Source organism: Cariama cristata, unplaced genomic scaffold (genome assembly GCF_000690535.1).
Source record: "Cariama cristata isolate BGI_N322 unplaced genomic scaffold, ASM69053v1 scaffold16903, whole genome shotgun sequence".
Taxonomy (NCBI): Eukaryota; Metazoa; Chordata; class Aves; order Cariamiformes; family Cariamidae; genus Cariama; species Cariama cristata.
Window position 1 is genome coordinate 17,167 of NW_009606911.1, and position 14,061 is coordinate 31,227.

Below are 14,061 nucleotides of genomic sequence, written 5' to 3' on the forward strand. Positions count from 1 at the left end.
GCATTCATGGTTCAAGGTGACATTCTGAACATTAACTAACAGAACTCAAGCTCATATTATATAAGGGTGGGATGCTAAAGAACATGTTTGGAATCTTTGTTTTCCATAATCAGTCTATGCATGAGATCAGCATTTCCAAATAACTTTACTAACAACTAGATTTGTTCTTATAAATGTTTTTCTCTCAATAGCCAGTGTCATTATTCCACTAAACCTTCCAAGATGAGGCTGTATCCCTAACAACCTGGAACTGACAGTGAAGGCTATTACAAGCTCTCTGGTATCAGATGTGTCTAAGTTTATGAGCTTAAGAGTCTTAGAAAATCATCCTCTTTTCAGCACAGAGACCTGCTGAAATAAACTTTCTGGAAAGAATACCCATCTCAAAAATATTACTAACGTAGTTGAAGAGATTATAGGAACACACCACAAACAGCCAAGACTGAAAATATCACCCAACAAAACTATCCACATGAGGATTAAAAAAAAAAAAAAATATTTTCTTCGTATGGACAAACCAGGTGGTATCATCAACATTTGGTCTCAGCTGTGATAACACCATTAATGATGACACTCCTCTGATAATCTTCACACTACTACCTAACATTCTCCACACTGAAAGCAAACAGGAGACACAATTACAGAATTTATTTGTTAATGTTGCCTCTGTAAGTTTGCCACTGTAACTGAGAAACATACCATAAGCATCTGAAGTGACAAATCACCTCTGTTAGTAAATAGAGTCTCCTCTGGAGAGCACACATTGTATTTTTTCATTGAAAGTAGACATTCAAGAACAAACACTGACTACCTTTTTTGCTTAACACAGAATCCACACAGGCTAATGCCCCTTGAAGGCTTATCCTGAGTTACTAGTATGCAGCTTCTAGGAAGTCTGCCTCTAAAACAGGAGCAATGGTCAAGAACTGGGCCTAGAAGCCCCTTATTCTATAAAGTGGCATTGCACTAACCATACTGTTTTTATTATATACAGCATTCTCTGCATACAATGTAAGAGGAAATGGCTTCGCAAACAACTAGGTCTGCTACAGCACACTGCTGTAGAGGTTCCTGACTTCAGAATGATTTCTGCTTGACAAACTGAGATGTCTGACCTCCAAAGGCCAAACACGGTGGGCATGAGCTCCGCCTGACAAACAAGCATGGAAGTAGGAGACAGCTTGCTCTTTGTCTAACTCGCTCACAGAAGGTTACAATTTGAAGCCAAATTTGAAGAAATCCTTCCTTGAAAGAAAATAGAACTCCAAGACTGAGCTGAATGTTCAGCAAATTATTAAATGTTGCCAGCCCTGCTGAAATGAAAACTTTCTTCTTGAAGACCAAAACAAAAGAAACTTACACACTGGGAAGCAGAGAGAGCCCAAAATCTTTAGAAGAAAGACGACAGATAAAAATTGGAACCACAGAGGAGGATATTCCTCTGTGGCCCATGACTGGCAGATCTCGTTTCACCTCCAATTCTAAAAGCAGCCTGAGGTCTTCCTTTACTAAAGCCTTACATGGCAGTAGAATGAAGACTAGATCCATTAGTTATAAACTAAAAGGCATATATAAAACCAAACCAAAACAAAACCTTCAAACTGTGCTTTCAAAAAGTTCTTAAAACTATTCTATGTATACTACTGATAAGAGTAAGAAATCAGTTTCTCATAATTTTCTTATTTGAATTACACAAAATCAGCATCTCTTACTTACAGACAGCCTTCCTTTCTAGGGGTTTTGGGTTGTTTTGTTTTACCATCACTGTCTTGGCAAAGAGAGGTACAGCTAAATTTCGTGAGCCTCTCTACTTAGATTCTAGAAACATTCTGTCCTCGTTTTGCTTCTGTACTATATGCATATCTCTGAATAAGTTGTAATGTCCTCTATCAACTAATTAGCTTTTATATTCTATTATTTCTGAAAAGCAACAAAAATGTTATGAACACGTACTGCTTTTTTGTTCTTGCTACTGTTACGTATACAAAGCAATGAAAGGGAGAATTGAATCTTTCTTCTTCTGCATCAACAGATCATTTAATAAATTCCAGTGCAGCTACAGTTGTGCAACCCTATTAAACACAATGGAGTTATAGAGGCATAACCAGAGGCTTAATTTGGCTACCAGCATTTTTCTTACTCATGCTAGAAAATAAAAAGGAAAGCACTCAGCCTGATTTCAGGCTGACAGGAGAGAAATGCATCTTTTTACCTTCCTGAAGATTCTTGTTATGGAAGCATGTGTTTTCTGAGTCACCAGTAATACATGAATGTAATAGAGCTCAAGTTCTATTGACTGACGCAGTGGCAACCAAACCTTCCGGCTGTATACGTCACTTTTCAACGTCAGGACAGTCCTGTACTCCCACAAGTTCTGAATTTAGTGCACATAAATAGCGACTATCTTGCATACAAGGAGCACATTTGATGGTTTCTGAATGACTGAGGCTGACTGAATATACACAAACTGAAAATCCAACATTTGCAGAAGTCTCAGCTATGCAACACCCGTGCCAAAAGAATACACTGCTTGTGCACACAGTTATAACCCACTTGCGCTTCCGTTGCCCAGAGGGAAGCTGAGCAGCACCACCTCAATCACCACTCCACTGGTGGCTATCACCTTGCCTGGACAATCTTCACCTTTCCTTTCCTTACATGATCATCATCAAATCACAAAATGACAGGGAGAGACTAGTGGGACTTCAAGTAACAGCTGAGCAGTCTACAACTACATTCACTTTTCTGACGGGCTGCAGATGGAGAATGCCCAATTCAGGTCTTATGCACGTATACAGGAAGATATTACTGTATCTCTTAGAAGCTGTTTTTGAACAAACAAGTATGTCTATTTTGACAGCTGGCAAACTAGAGCAAGGAGGATTTCCAGTATGACTAGAAAAAGGTGAGATGCAAACCAAACCTGGATGTGCTTATCAATATCCCACAGTTCAATCACAGGCTATGGTTCCATGTTGAGAAACCAAGCAAATTTGAATATCATTTCCATTAGTATTTAAAAACACGATCATATCAGCTATTCAACTTTAGATATTCCATCAGTCTTAGCTCATGGTAAGATGACATACCCATCATGTCTACTTTTCTTAGCAGATAAATCATCTCCTGCTGCAGGTCTCCTCTTTTTCCTTGGAGGCATCACTTTACTAAAGCAGTCTGATGAACTGCAAGACCGGAGACTTCCTACAGAGGGAATTAAAAACACCAGTACAAGAAATGAAACTGTTGCAGACCAGTTAAACTGTGTCCTCTAATAGGCATATTACAAAGGGAAGGGAAGGGAGGAAGTTAGTGGATTTTAAAATTACGAAAGAAATGGCTTCCTTTCAACAGCAAAATCCATCTCACTTTTACATGGTGTTCTATGACCAGATTTCAGTTAAGGCCATAAGTACTATACCATAGTGTACAGTAGTGCTACTGCTATTTCAATCTAACAAAAGGCAAGAACTGAGACTATCCTGAAGAAGTACTTAAGTCGTCAAAAAGGCATCCTTATTTTTAGTCATTTATTCAAATCAGAATTTGTAAGAGTTATTCATTACTTTTTGAAATACAGATGTGACTCAACCAGAGTACCTACCTCTAGAAAACAGAACCTTTTCGTTTTTAAGCCCCAAGTTTTTCATGATGCAGAGAGCAAAGGGTAGGAAAGGTTTTGTTTGTTTGTTCTTCGATTTTGGGGTTTTTTTGTTTGTTTTCTTTCTTTTTGGAGGGGGAAGGGGAAAGACAGATTCAGCAACCACTAGGGGAAAAAATAAGTGGCTGGCTGTATCATTTGGACAGGATCGCTCTCAAAGAATGAAGGTCTCCAAGTAGGAATGAGCCAATTCAAGGCACTAATGACAATCAAGTGGCAGTCTTTCCCTCCCCTTCTCTCCTATGTCTCTGGTGATTCTTCAGTGTGCCAATCCAGCTCACCAAACCTGTAGATAATTAACCCAAGCAAAAAAGAATAACAACTTTCTGTACATTAGCACAAGAAAGAGCACAGGACCAGCCCTTTTGACCACAGCAAGTTGTTAAATTGCCTTTGCTGTCTCATGAAAACAGTAGGCTAACACTGCAGGCAAAATGTTGTCCTGCTTTCATATAATGAAGACCACATGGCCACCTGAGAAAGATGCGTGTAAGAGCAGCTCAAAGAGCTATCAAAGCTCCAAGTGTTATGCACAGAATTTTAAAAGGAAAGGAAGAGAAAGGTGAGGTATAAAAATCCAGATACAAAGCGATGCCAAAGAAACTTGCAAGAAAATACGAAGAACTCCAGCATGCCTAAGCTACCTTCTCTTAGCTTCAACAGTATCCAAGTTTAGCTATGCTTTATTAAGATGCCCACAAAATCTTCTATTTTAAATCACAGCACGGAAGCAAGCAGTAAAACTTTGACTACTTTTGGACACCAAGGGAGCAGACTGAAATCAGAGGCCCAGTTCCCAACAAATACTAACGGCAATCTTTTGCTTACCTATTCTTCGTATCTTTGAAAGTCTCTCTCCTGTTATAGGAGAAACATATGTAAGGAATCTTACAGCCTCATAGGCTTTGCTACATGTACTTTATTTTAAACATGCACTGAAACCATTAATCATATAAAAGTATGGATTTTTCTAGTATTAGGCAAGATGTTTAAACCAGTTTTTACATCAAGATGATCTAATTTGGTTTTAACTAATAAAGCTTTTCCACCTGGGATGCCTTCTTTGGTCGTACCTTTATATTCATTTCTATTAAGAAGAAAATTAATCTCTCCAGTTCAAGAAATACTCTTTCCAATTCAAAAATTCTTCCTATACATTCCTTTTCTCCTCCTCCCCCCGTCCTGCTGCAGCTCCGCCCGCCCCCCCTGCCCCCCAACATCCTCCCAGGAAAGTAAGGCCATACCTACACTATCTTATAGAAAGAAAGTTTTAAGAGTATTGTAAATTCAAATTATAATTTAACTAGTTATCAAAAAACTTCCAAGCATTATACTCAAATGAACTACCATCACATGAAAAAAATTGTAACAGCTGTGTCAGAAGAATGTACTTCTAAAAGTACTGTCCAGAATATGTTACAAAAGGAAATTAACAATAATATTTATCTTCTTCTCACCAACATCAGATATATCTGAAACAGGTAAGTCAGAGACCATCAAAAACTCACAGTATGCCCGATGCATTTTACTACCCAGATTAAACAAACTAAGGAACCTGACTTGCTGAATGTCATTTGTTCCCTCTGATTATGCCTGCAAATTAATGATACCGCAAAATTGTATTCCCCTAAGTCATTGAAAGTGTGATGATTTATGGCTTTTTACATCAAGTTTCTAAAGACTCTGCCAGTAAGTATTTTTTGAAAACCTACACGAACTAAAAACACTTAAGATGACAGTAGAACTTAACAGATGGCTAGAGACAGCCATACTCATACATACACTAAACTTAATAAATGAAAACCTGTGCTAATGAACACCTTGTTTCCGAAAATATGTATGTACTTGAGTACAACCTGTAGCTATCTCATTCCTTTGAGAGCGAATCGATTGTTTTTATATGCCTTTCTATTTAAAAAAAAAAAAAACAAACTATTTATAATGGCCATAGACATTGGATGCTGGTAAAATGAAAGAAGAAACACCAACCACCCCCCAGGGTTTGTCCAGTTTACTCATTATTTGATTGGGAAAAGAAATATGCAAGGCCTCTGTGAAAAGAGAAGCACAGTAAAAGATGAAAATAAAACAAATGAAAACAAATAGAAGTAAAAATAAAACAGTTATAGCACAGGAAAACCATTTTGTCAGATCTGCAACCCCATACAAACCAAAGAATTTAACCCAAGAACTCCTGCTTGAAGTCTTTTCCTTGTTAAATGACAAAAGATTTTGGCTTAAACTGGTAATAGAATTCACTATAACCCAATTTCTCCAATGACTCCTACGAAAAACTTGTACCCTTTCTTGGTTTGAATGTACCTAGTTGCAGCTCTCAAACTGACAGAAAAGGGAAGAGAGAGTTCAGAAACTGGGAAGTGGCTATTGATGCACGTGTACACCCCCCTCACACACAAACACACACACAGATACCAGGTGGACAAACACATGCTTTCAGAGATTTAACATCTTAATAACTGAGGTTTGGACCAAGTCTTCACTATGTCTTAACTGTTGAATGATCTCCAAACTACTAAAAAACACAGTACAAGAATGTTACTTTAAAAGTACTTCCTTTTGTTTCTAGAATCAGTATATTGAATTTGAAGGGTAGTTATAATTTTCCCTGTAACAAACTCTGAAAGTTAAACCAGCTGAACATTTCTATCTTTCATTTCCACCTAAAGCTAAAAACTATCAGAGTTTGGATTTTTTGGTTTAAATTCTTGCAATTTCTTACGTTACAGTACAGTTCACTAAGTACCATCAATATTAACCTTTCCTACATAGAGTCTTCTAATCCTAAATGTAACTTCTAGGTCTAGCCTTTCACAACTAATTTCACTTCCCAAAGGGCTGATCATCTGCAAACGAACATGCAGCTCCCTGTGACTTCATGCAAAGTTTGACAGGAACTTTACTTACCGAGTGCAGCTTCTCTGATGTGATTATCTTCAAAGTTTCCTACTCCTGGGTCTCAACTCAAGACTGGCAGAACCTTCCTAGTTCTCACTGTTCTTTTGACACTTGAAGCTAGCATTTGCAAGGTAGAGCCTCCAAATGGCTGCTGAATAGACCACCATCAGCCAAAAGCCTGCCGAGTATAAGTGTTGTTTGCCAAACGTCCTATTCAGTACTTCCAAATTTGCAGGAGACAAAGCTACCAAAGGGAGAGATCAACTCAAGAGCTAAAATTCACCCTAAGAAATTTAAAACAACATGCAAGATAATCACCACAAGGGAGGGACACTCCTAGAATAGCAACAAAACCAGAACAAATGAAAAAAGAAAAAACAGAGGTCAGTAAGTAAGAATTCTACAAGCTGTGTCCCTACAGAAGTGATTTAGAAACGTGTAATTTTCACCTTCTCTCTAGACAATGCCTGCGAATAATCCTGCTCTTCTGGTGCTTAAGTAGAGAGATGTCTCAAAGGAAAAATAATTAGAAACTGTGAATGCTGAAGCAAGTGGCAAGATATAGCTGCTCCTTTAATGATGCAACAAGACCACCACAAGCACAGTTAACAATCATAATTTTTCAGATACAAGTTGAAAAAACTACGATACTCATCAAAACATCAAACAACTTGCAATCTTGTTGTAAAAGGAAAAATCATCTTCTCTATCTTGAATTCCATAGTACAGAATTGCTTTGGACTCAAGAGGGTTTTCTTCTCTAAAGCAACAAAAAAACAGTAGAGGCAAAAGTAATTTTCTCCCTCTACAAGCTTCAAGAAAAGCAATGAAGCGTTGTTTTTGTTAAAGCCTTGTTTTTTTGAACATGACCACATTCTTTTAAATAAGCCAAGTGACAACAGGAAGTGTACTTTTACCTTTAAAGGCATTTTAGTCTGGATAGGTAAGTCAGTCACAATTTAATAATCAAATCTTGACTTTAAGTCATTAACAAGTTGCTAGATTACATTATGACATAAAACCAACTATTATTTCAAATTCTAGAGACAAGAGTTTTCCAAGTTAATGCATATACATACTAGAAGAAATTGTTCACGGAATCTGAACGCCTGCTTTTCTTACCCCTACAAACAGTTGAAAAGGCAAAGGCCCATGACATATTTACAGTCTACCTTATTTTTCATATATATATGCACACTGAATGCCAGCACATTTTATGAGACTGTAATCATTATAGGTGACTAGATTTTTGAAGCGAGGTCCATCTTAGCTCTCAAATCACTGAAGAAATTCTGAGACTGCCACCCTCTAGCTCTTATATATTTAAGATCTGACTCCAGAAAAGAAATCTGGCTAATACTTAGAAAAGATATAATTTGCTTAAAGGAATTTAGATGTCCAGTACATTTATTGTTAGCTCAGAAACAACTGCTCTGAAATAAATGTAATAAGCATCAAAAGGTCATTATAAATATTAACCTAAAATTGAAATACTCAGTTTTTTTAAATACATTTTAGAAATCGCAACCAAATTTAGATATGCATTTATTAAGTCATCCCAAAGGCAGGGCTCGCCTTGTAATAACATTAACGTGGACAGTTATGTCAAAAAACAAACAGTAATCTTTAAGGATAAAGCCTGGTCCAGAAGATTTAGAGTGTAAAAAAACCCACAAAAATCACAACACCTCAAAATTAAAAAAAAAAAAAAAATAATAATTTTTACATGGGTTTGGCAACACTCAAAGAATCTTTTGCCACACAGTTATTCACATGACTTTCAAATGAGTTCTGGACAGAATCTTAAATACACAGCATCTATGCAGTTCTATAAATTGCGTAGCAAAATTAAGTCTTGACACTTCTTACTACGCAGTCAGTAATACTGGAAAATAGAAGTTCTAAAAATTTAGGCACATCGAAACGAAACAATTTGCAAAAGTAACTCTTTTTAGATTTACATAAGGCTCTCCAGTAAGATGTTTCAGAAGTGTCAAGTTAAAAAATGGACATGGGAGACTTCACTGTACCATATACACAACAGCCAAAACAGCTCCTTGCATGTGTATTTGTCCCCATATGAGGAAAACCAAGCACACATTTCAACTGAATTCGTCTAGAAGTTATGCAAACATTGGAGCTTCACCTTTTTCTACAAGGAGACATGAAAAATGGCAGAAGCATAAGAAATACTGGGATGAAATCTGAAGATGAGGAGCCTGCCAGTATCAACTTCTACTCAAGGTTCTCATTTCATACTTGTTACTGGTTTGAAAGGTTCTTTTACAACTATTGTAAAAGTTATTACACTCTTTACTGAGATTTTGTGCGCAAACTCATTCAATGAGCGTGTCTAAGCTTTTCAAAGAGCTTAATTCAAGCAACACAATGCAGGCAATAGGATAACCATGAGTGTCAGTATAAAGCAGTTCATCAAAACCAGTAACATGCTCAAACACCTTCCAACAGAGATAATGAGAGGTCTGAGGCTAATTTCTTATACTGACCTTTATGACAGAAGTGCTAAGCAAAAGATAAGACAAATTCCAAATACCTCAAGCACGCCTACTCTTACTGATTGATTAGTGACAGAAGGGGACTACCTCAACGCTTCACAACAGCTTTTTGTGATCAAAAGTAAACCAAGATTATGGAATGCATTTTCATATATGAAACCAGTATGTATCTGTGTTTAGTTTGAGCACCTGGACCACAAATGGGAAAATTCCAGGTCTCCATCAGAAGATGGGAGAGGACATCAGTTCTAACATACGGCCAGTAAAACCTCTGACTGTCTTAACTACTTGCCTCAACCTCTTTTGAAGAGGTTTCTAATTTACACGATCAGCTAATTTCAAGTATTAAATCACTAACCACACTGAAAGAAAATATTCAATAGAAGTCTTTTGGGGTTCAGATAAGATAGTTCAACTATGAAACAGTCACCTGTCAGAGTATGAAGGAGGGTACACAAGCCCCAAGTGAGTTCTGTCCAATCCCAAACAATGCAGTCCTATGCATCTCTTCTCATTGCTCTAGGCTAACAGTGTGCTAGATTTATAAGAGTGTCCCAGAAATCTCCAGGAGGAGCTGACAGCTCTCTCTACTTTCTTAAGCTCTCAAAGTAACACCAGCAAACACAGCCAGGACCTCAGGATAGACAAAAACTTTGATACAGATGGTAGGATAGATATGGTCAGTTTTAAAGAACAGTTCTGCTGAGTGATTAGGGCTTGAAGGCAGTAAGTTACTTTCCTTCCTCCTTAGGTACCATGCCTGACACACAGGAAGGAAGGAAAAAAAAGAAATCAAGGAAGATGCCAGCTCATATGTAACAAGCGCAAAAGGAGGTAACAAATGTTGCAAGATAATCAAGTCGCAAAGCACAAATGCTGATGAATCAAGAATGGCAGCAAGCTAGTACCAGGCACCTGAGATGAAGACCTCAAAAAATGATGATGTTTTATTGAACGGAAAACAGACTTGGACTAATAAACAGCCCTTAAACACTGACTGAAAATCTGCACAAGAAACAGGAACAACCTGCATCAAAAGCACTCAAGAAAAAAGATGAGTTGTTTGGAGCACAGCATTTAAACTCGGCCACAGGCACCACAATAGCCACAAGAGGTCTTGCTTCTGCTCTGTTCTCTCTAATGCTCTTTCAAGAGTCAAAACACTGTAAGACCATGGATATTCTGCTAGTCTAACAGGTTGAGTCCAAGGAGTGAGAGGAATTTTTCATGAAGTCTTCTAAAGTACTTACTCTTAAGAAATAGTAAAATGACAGCTACTGCTGAAACCTGTGAGAGTCATTCACAACTGGATAAATTAAGAGAGTGAACATCTATTTTGAAGAAAACTTTAAATGCATCCTGGCACTTGTTTTCTAGAACTCCTTCAGCTTTCTAAAATATAATTTTCAGTGATGTTTGAGAGACTTCTTTGATGAAGTGTGTTTAAATTGTATCAATCTATTTCTACTACATCCCCATTAAATACCTGTCTGGTGATCGTCTTGACCAACGTCCTCTGTCAGATTCTGCAAGAGAGTAGGAATGATACAGTTAAACAGGATAGTGATCTTCATTGTTCTGTAATATTCTCAATCTTTATTTGATATTCATCTTAATTACCTAAGGAACATCTAGTTAAGTCTGCAGAGCCTTTGCATTTTCAGTTCATATTTATCTAAAAAGTTACCCTTGCAAATTTATCTAAAAAGTTCAAGGATTATCTTTAAATAATTTGAAAAATATTTTAGATTTTTTTTACCAAAAACTTAATCTCTGTTTCAAGATTGGAAATAACTATCCACTGAATTTTGCATTGCTGTATTGAACAATTCCATTAATAAATGCAGCATTAGAAAGACTGAATTTACCATTTACCACAGAAATGGCTTTCTTAAGGATAAACACACATATATGTTGTAAAGAAAGCCGATTAAAACCCAACTGAAATCTTGGAAACGAGTTACCCCCTTTTTTAGACACTGTCTTTTCCACTAAGTTTGCAGCATACACACAGAAGCCATATCAGCATTTCCAGCTGTGGTTGCAATAAAACAAATGGAAATGCACAGCAAACATGCAGAGACAGTCTTAAAAAGGGGAAAAAAAAAAAAAAAATCTCATTTCACTCTTTGCATGGTTGTAAGAGGACAGCTTGCTCATTCAACATGTTTTCCACAAGAATTGTAAGAAATTGGGTAACGATGATTACCATTATTTGATATATCTAGGAAAGCTTGTTCTATGGAGACAACATCTAAATCCAGTGGTGCAGTGAACACTGCTTAAACTCCACTCTGACCACCAGAGTATAATCTTTCACCTTTTACTAATGCTGCTTATCTTTTAACAGATTCAAACCGAACAGCCTCTCATACAAAAAGGCAGTCATAGTTCTGAAAAATGTAATCACTTAATAATTTCAATCACAAAACATTCTGGACTAAAGCCCTAGCTATTCTGCTAAGAGAAAACGGCAAGTCATTACCAGCCTATTGAGGGTGTGGTAAATCTTGTGAATATTTGCCAGTGTTGATAGGTGAGAATTCAGTTGAAAATCTGGAGGGAGGGGAAAAAAAAAAACACAACTTTTAAACTCTCTCGATTTCCAGCTGTAGCAACCGAGATCTTCATATGTTCTGGTCGTTTAATAAAATCATCACACGACTATAAAATAAAAGTCATCGCAATACTTTTTCAGCATCAAGATTTTCAACTTCAAACAGAGTAAGTAAGTGAAATCTACAAAAGATATCCTACATATGCATTTTTCTTAAGGTATGGATATCCCTCAGCAAAACAGAACTATAGTTAATTATATCTAAACACAAAAATGTATTAAAAAAATTTAAAAATAAATATTTATAACATTTTTTCCTTTAAGTTGGGAATCATTATAATTCCCATGCTAGCCAGTCCTTCTGTTCCAAAACCTATTTAAGTACCATGTAACATTCTAAAATCATTACTAAAAATGCTAGTTTTTAAAAAACATAATTTTATTAATACACATGTACTTGTCTTTATACTAATTTCCTTGCAAAACTAAGTGACTGGAATACACTTACACAGTTGAAACATTACTTTTGTATAACAAACTAACGGTCACACAATACAGTAGCTGTTAAGATCAGAGCCAATAAAAATGAAACTCAAATATTCAGACACTTCATGAGAGAAGCCATGGCATAGATGTTAATTTTGCTTCCATGCTCCAAAAATAAAACACTCGAGTTTGCTTCAGTTGCAAAAAAGTGACAAACTAATTTTTCTCTATTCTTTTAAATTCCCTATTTTTGCTAGAAATGTGTCGAGGACAAAACTGGAAAATAAGTAATTTACAGAAAAGATCAACTGTGATCCAGCCAGAGAGCATGCAAGCCAACAAGAATCTCAGATGCTGGACACAGACCAGCTAACAGGGATCAAAGATAGCCAACTACTATACAGTATTTCCATTTAAACTAGAAGTAAATTAGCTACTCCACCGGAACTCATGTGCAAAAAACCACTCTAATTAGAGACATGTACTACGTGACACGCAAAGTATTTCAAGCAAAATTCTTCTGTACGTGAAAAGCTGTATGTGCCTAGTGTCACCACCCAGTTAATGCACTAAAGCATTTCTACTGTGAGATATTTAATTTGGCTTTGCCCAGTAGCCAATACAAGATGCAAGTAAGGCTAAAAACATAATTCCCACATTTCCATCCCTAGCATTTCAAATGAATGCTCTCAAAACACACTTCAGATGACCCACAATCTAAGGATAAACAAAAGTCATCATTCAGTATCAGATCCCCAAGTCAGTGAACCACATTGCTATGAAGTTAAAAAGTGGATCTGAAGGAACTGCCTGCTGTAAGTGTGCTTGTTACATACATTGTTATGAAATTGTCTTGTCACAGTGAATAAAAAAAATTCAAAAAAAAAATCAAAATATACCTTTAGGAATCATACATTTAATTTATTCTGTTAGCTAGAGAGTATCTTTTCACTAATTGCTACATGTTTCTTAATGTATTGTCCCCAATCCACCACCACAGCAATACAATTTCCAACTGTAGATATACTTATCTATATGAAGTCAAAGACAATCCAGATCTTCTTACCAAGATACGATAGGAAGATCCTGCATCTTGAACAGTGTGCTAGATTTTTTCCTGTATTAAGTGCTCAATAAAGTTCCATTTTTGCTAGTCAAACAATACTAAGCAGAACCATTCTGCAAAAAAAACAACCCCGAGTTTCTTAGCCAACATTCAATTCAACATAAAGGAATTAAAAACAAAACAAAAAAAAGGGACACACACACACACATATAAAAGCCATTCTGAGAAGGGCAAGATGAAAAGGTAAGATTTCTTTTGTTAACTGCCAGACCAGATTAAGCTTTCTGGAATATGAATTTTAAAATTTCCGTTGTTGCTCAGCTTAAAATCTACAAAGAACATGAGTCTTTAGAGAAACCAGTTATACCTGGAGGTAACAAGCTGAGAACACTAAGAAATTATTTTATTCTAAACTAATATTAAACAATAATTTTGGATGGTACTCTTAAAAACAATAGAAAAATACTTTCAAATTAGGATCATATACATTAAGTATTGCCTTTGAAATAAAACATTACTAGGCACTTAAAAACACATCATTCATACCAGTATGTTTCACACATCCACTGGAAATATCCTTACAATGGTAAACTGTTTCTTCAAAAATAGGATACATAATTACGATGGACTTAGAGGAGTTACACAAATATATTTCACAGCTCTTATACAACAAGCATCACACCTTAGTTCCACAAAGACTGGTTTATCCATATGAATACAGAGGACCAGAGTCCAAAGTTTTCTCTCTTCCACAGGGGAAGCTTGCCAAGCAGGGGTATTATCCAAAACTGAAAACAGGCTTCTTTTACAGTGACTGTTATAAAAGCAAATACGAGCAGCAGCCAATGAATTAGGAAGT

General features: G+C 36.5%; 1 protein-coding gene across 2 annotated transcripts in view; it reads right to left on the minus strand.

Annotated features, from left to right (window-relative positions):
- DCUN1D4 (DCN1, defective in cullin neddylation 1, domain containing 4) overlaps positions 1 to 11,644 on the minus strand; it is a 28,799-nt gene extending 17,155 nt beyond the window's left edge. The window contains exons 1-3 of one of the 2 annotated variants that reach the window (XM_009696545.1): positions 11,579 to 11,641; positions 10,580 to 10,619; positions 3,090 to 3,204 (exon numbers count right to left, since the gene is read on the minus strand). In XM_009696545.1, the coding sequence (XP_009694847.1) occupies positions 3,090 to 3,160 (71 nt within the window). In that variant the 5' untranslated portion in view covers positions 3,161 to 3,204; positions 10,580 to 10,619; positions 11,579 to 11,641. Of the gene's footprint in view, positions 1 to 3,089; positions 3,205 to 10,579; positions 10,620 to 11,578 lie in introns of both variants that reach the window. The other variant, XM_009696544.1, reaches the window with a different exon arrangement.
- Between the last annotated feature and the right edge of the window lie 2,417 nt (positions 11,645 to 14,061).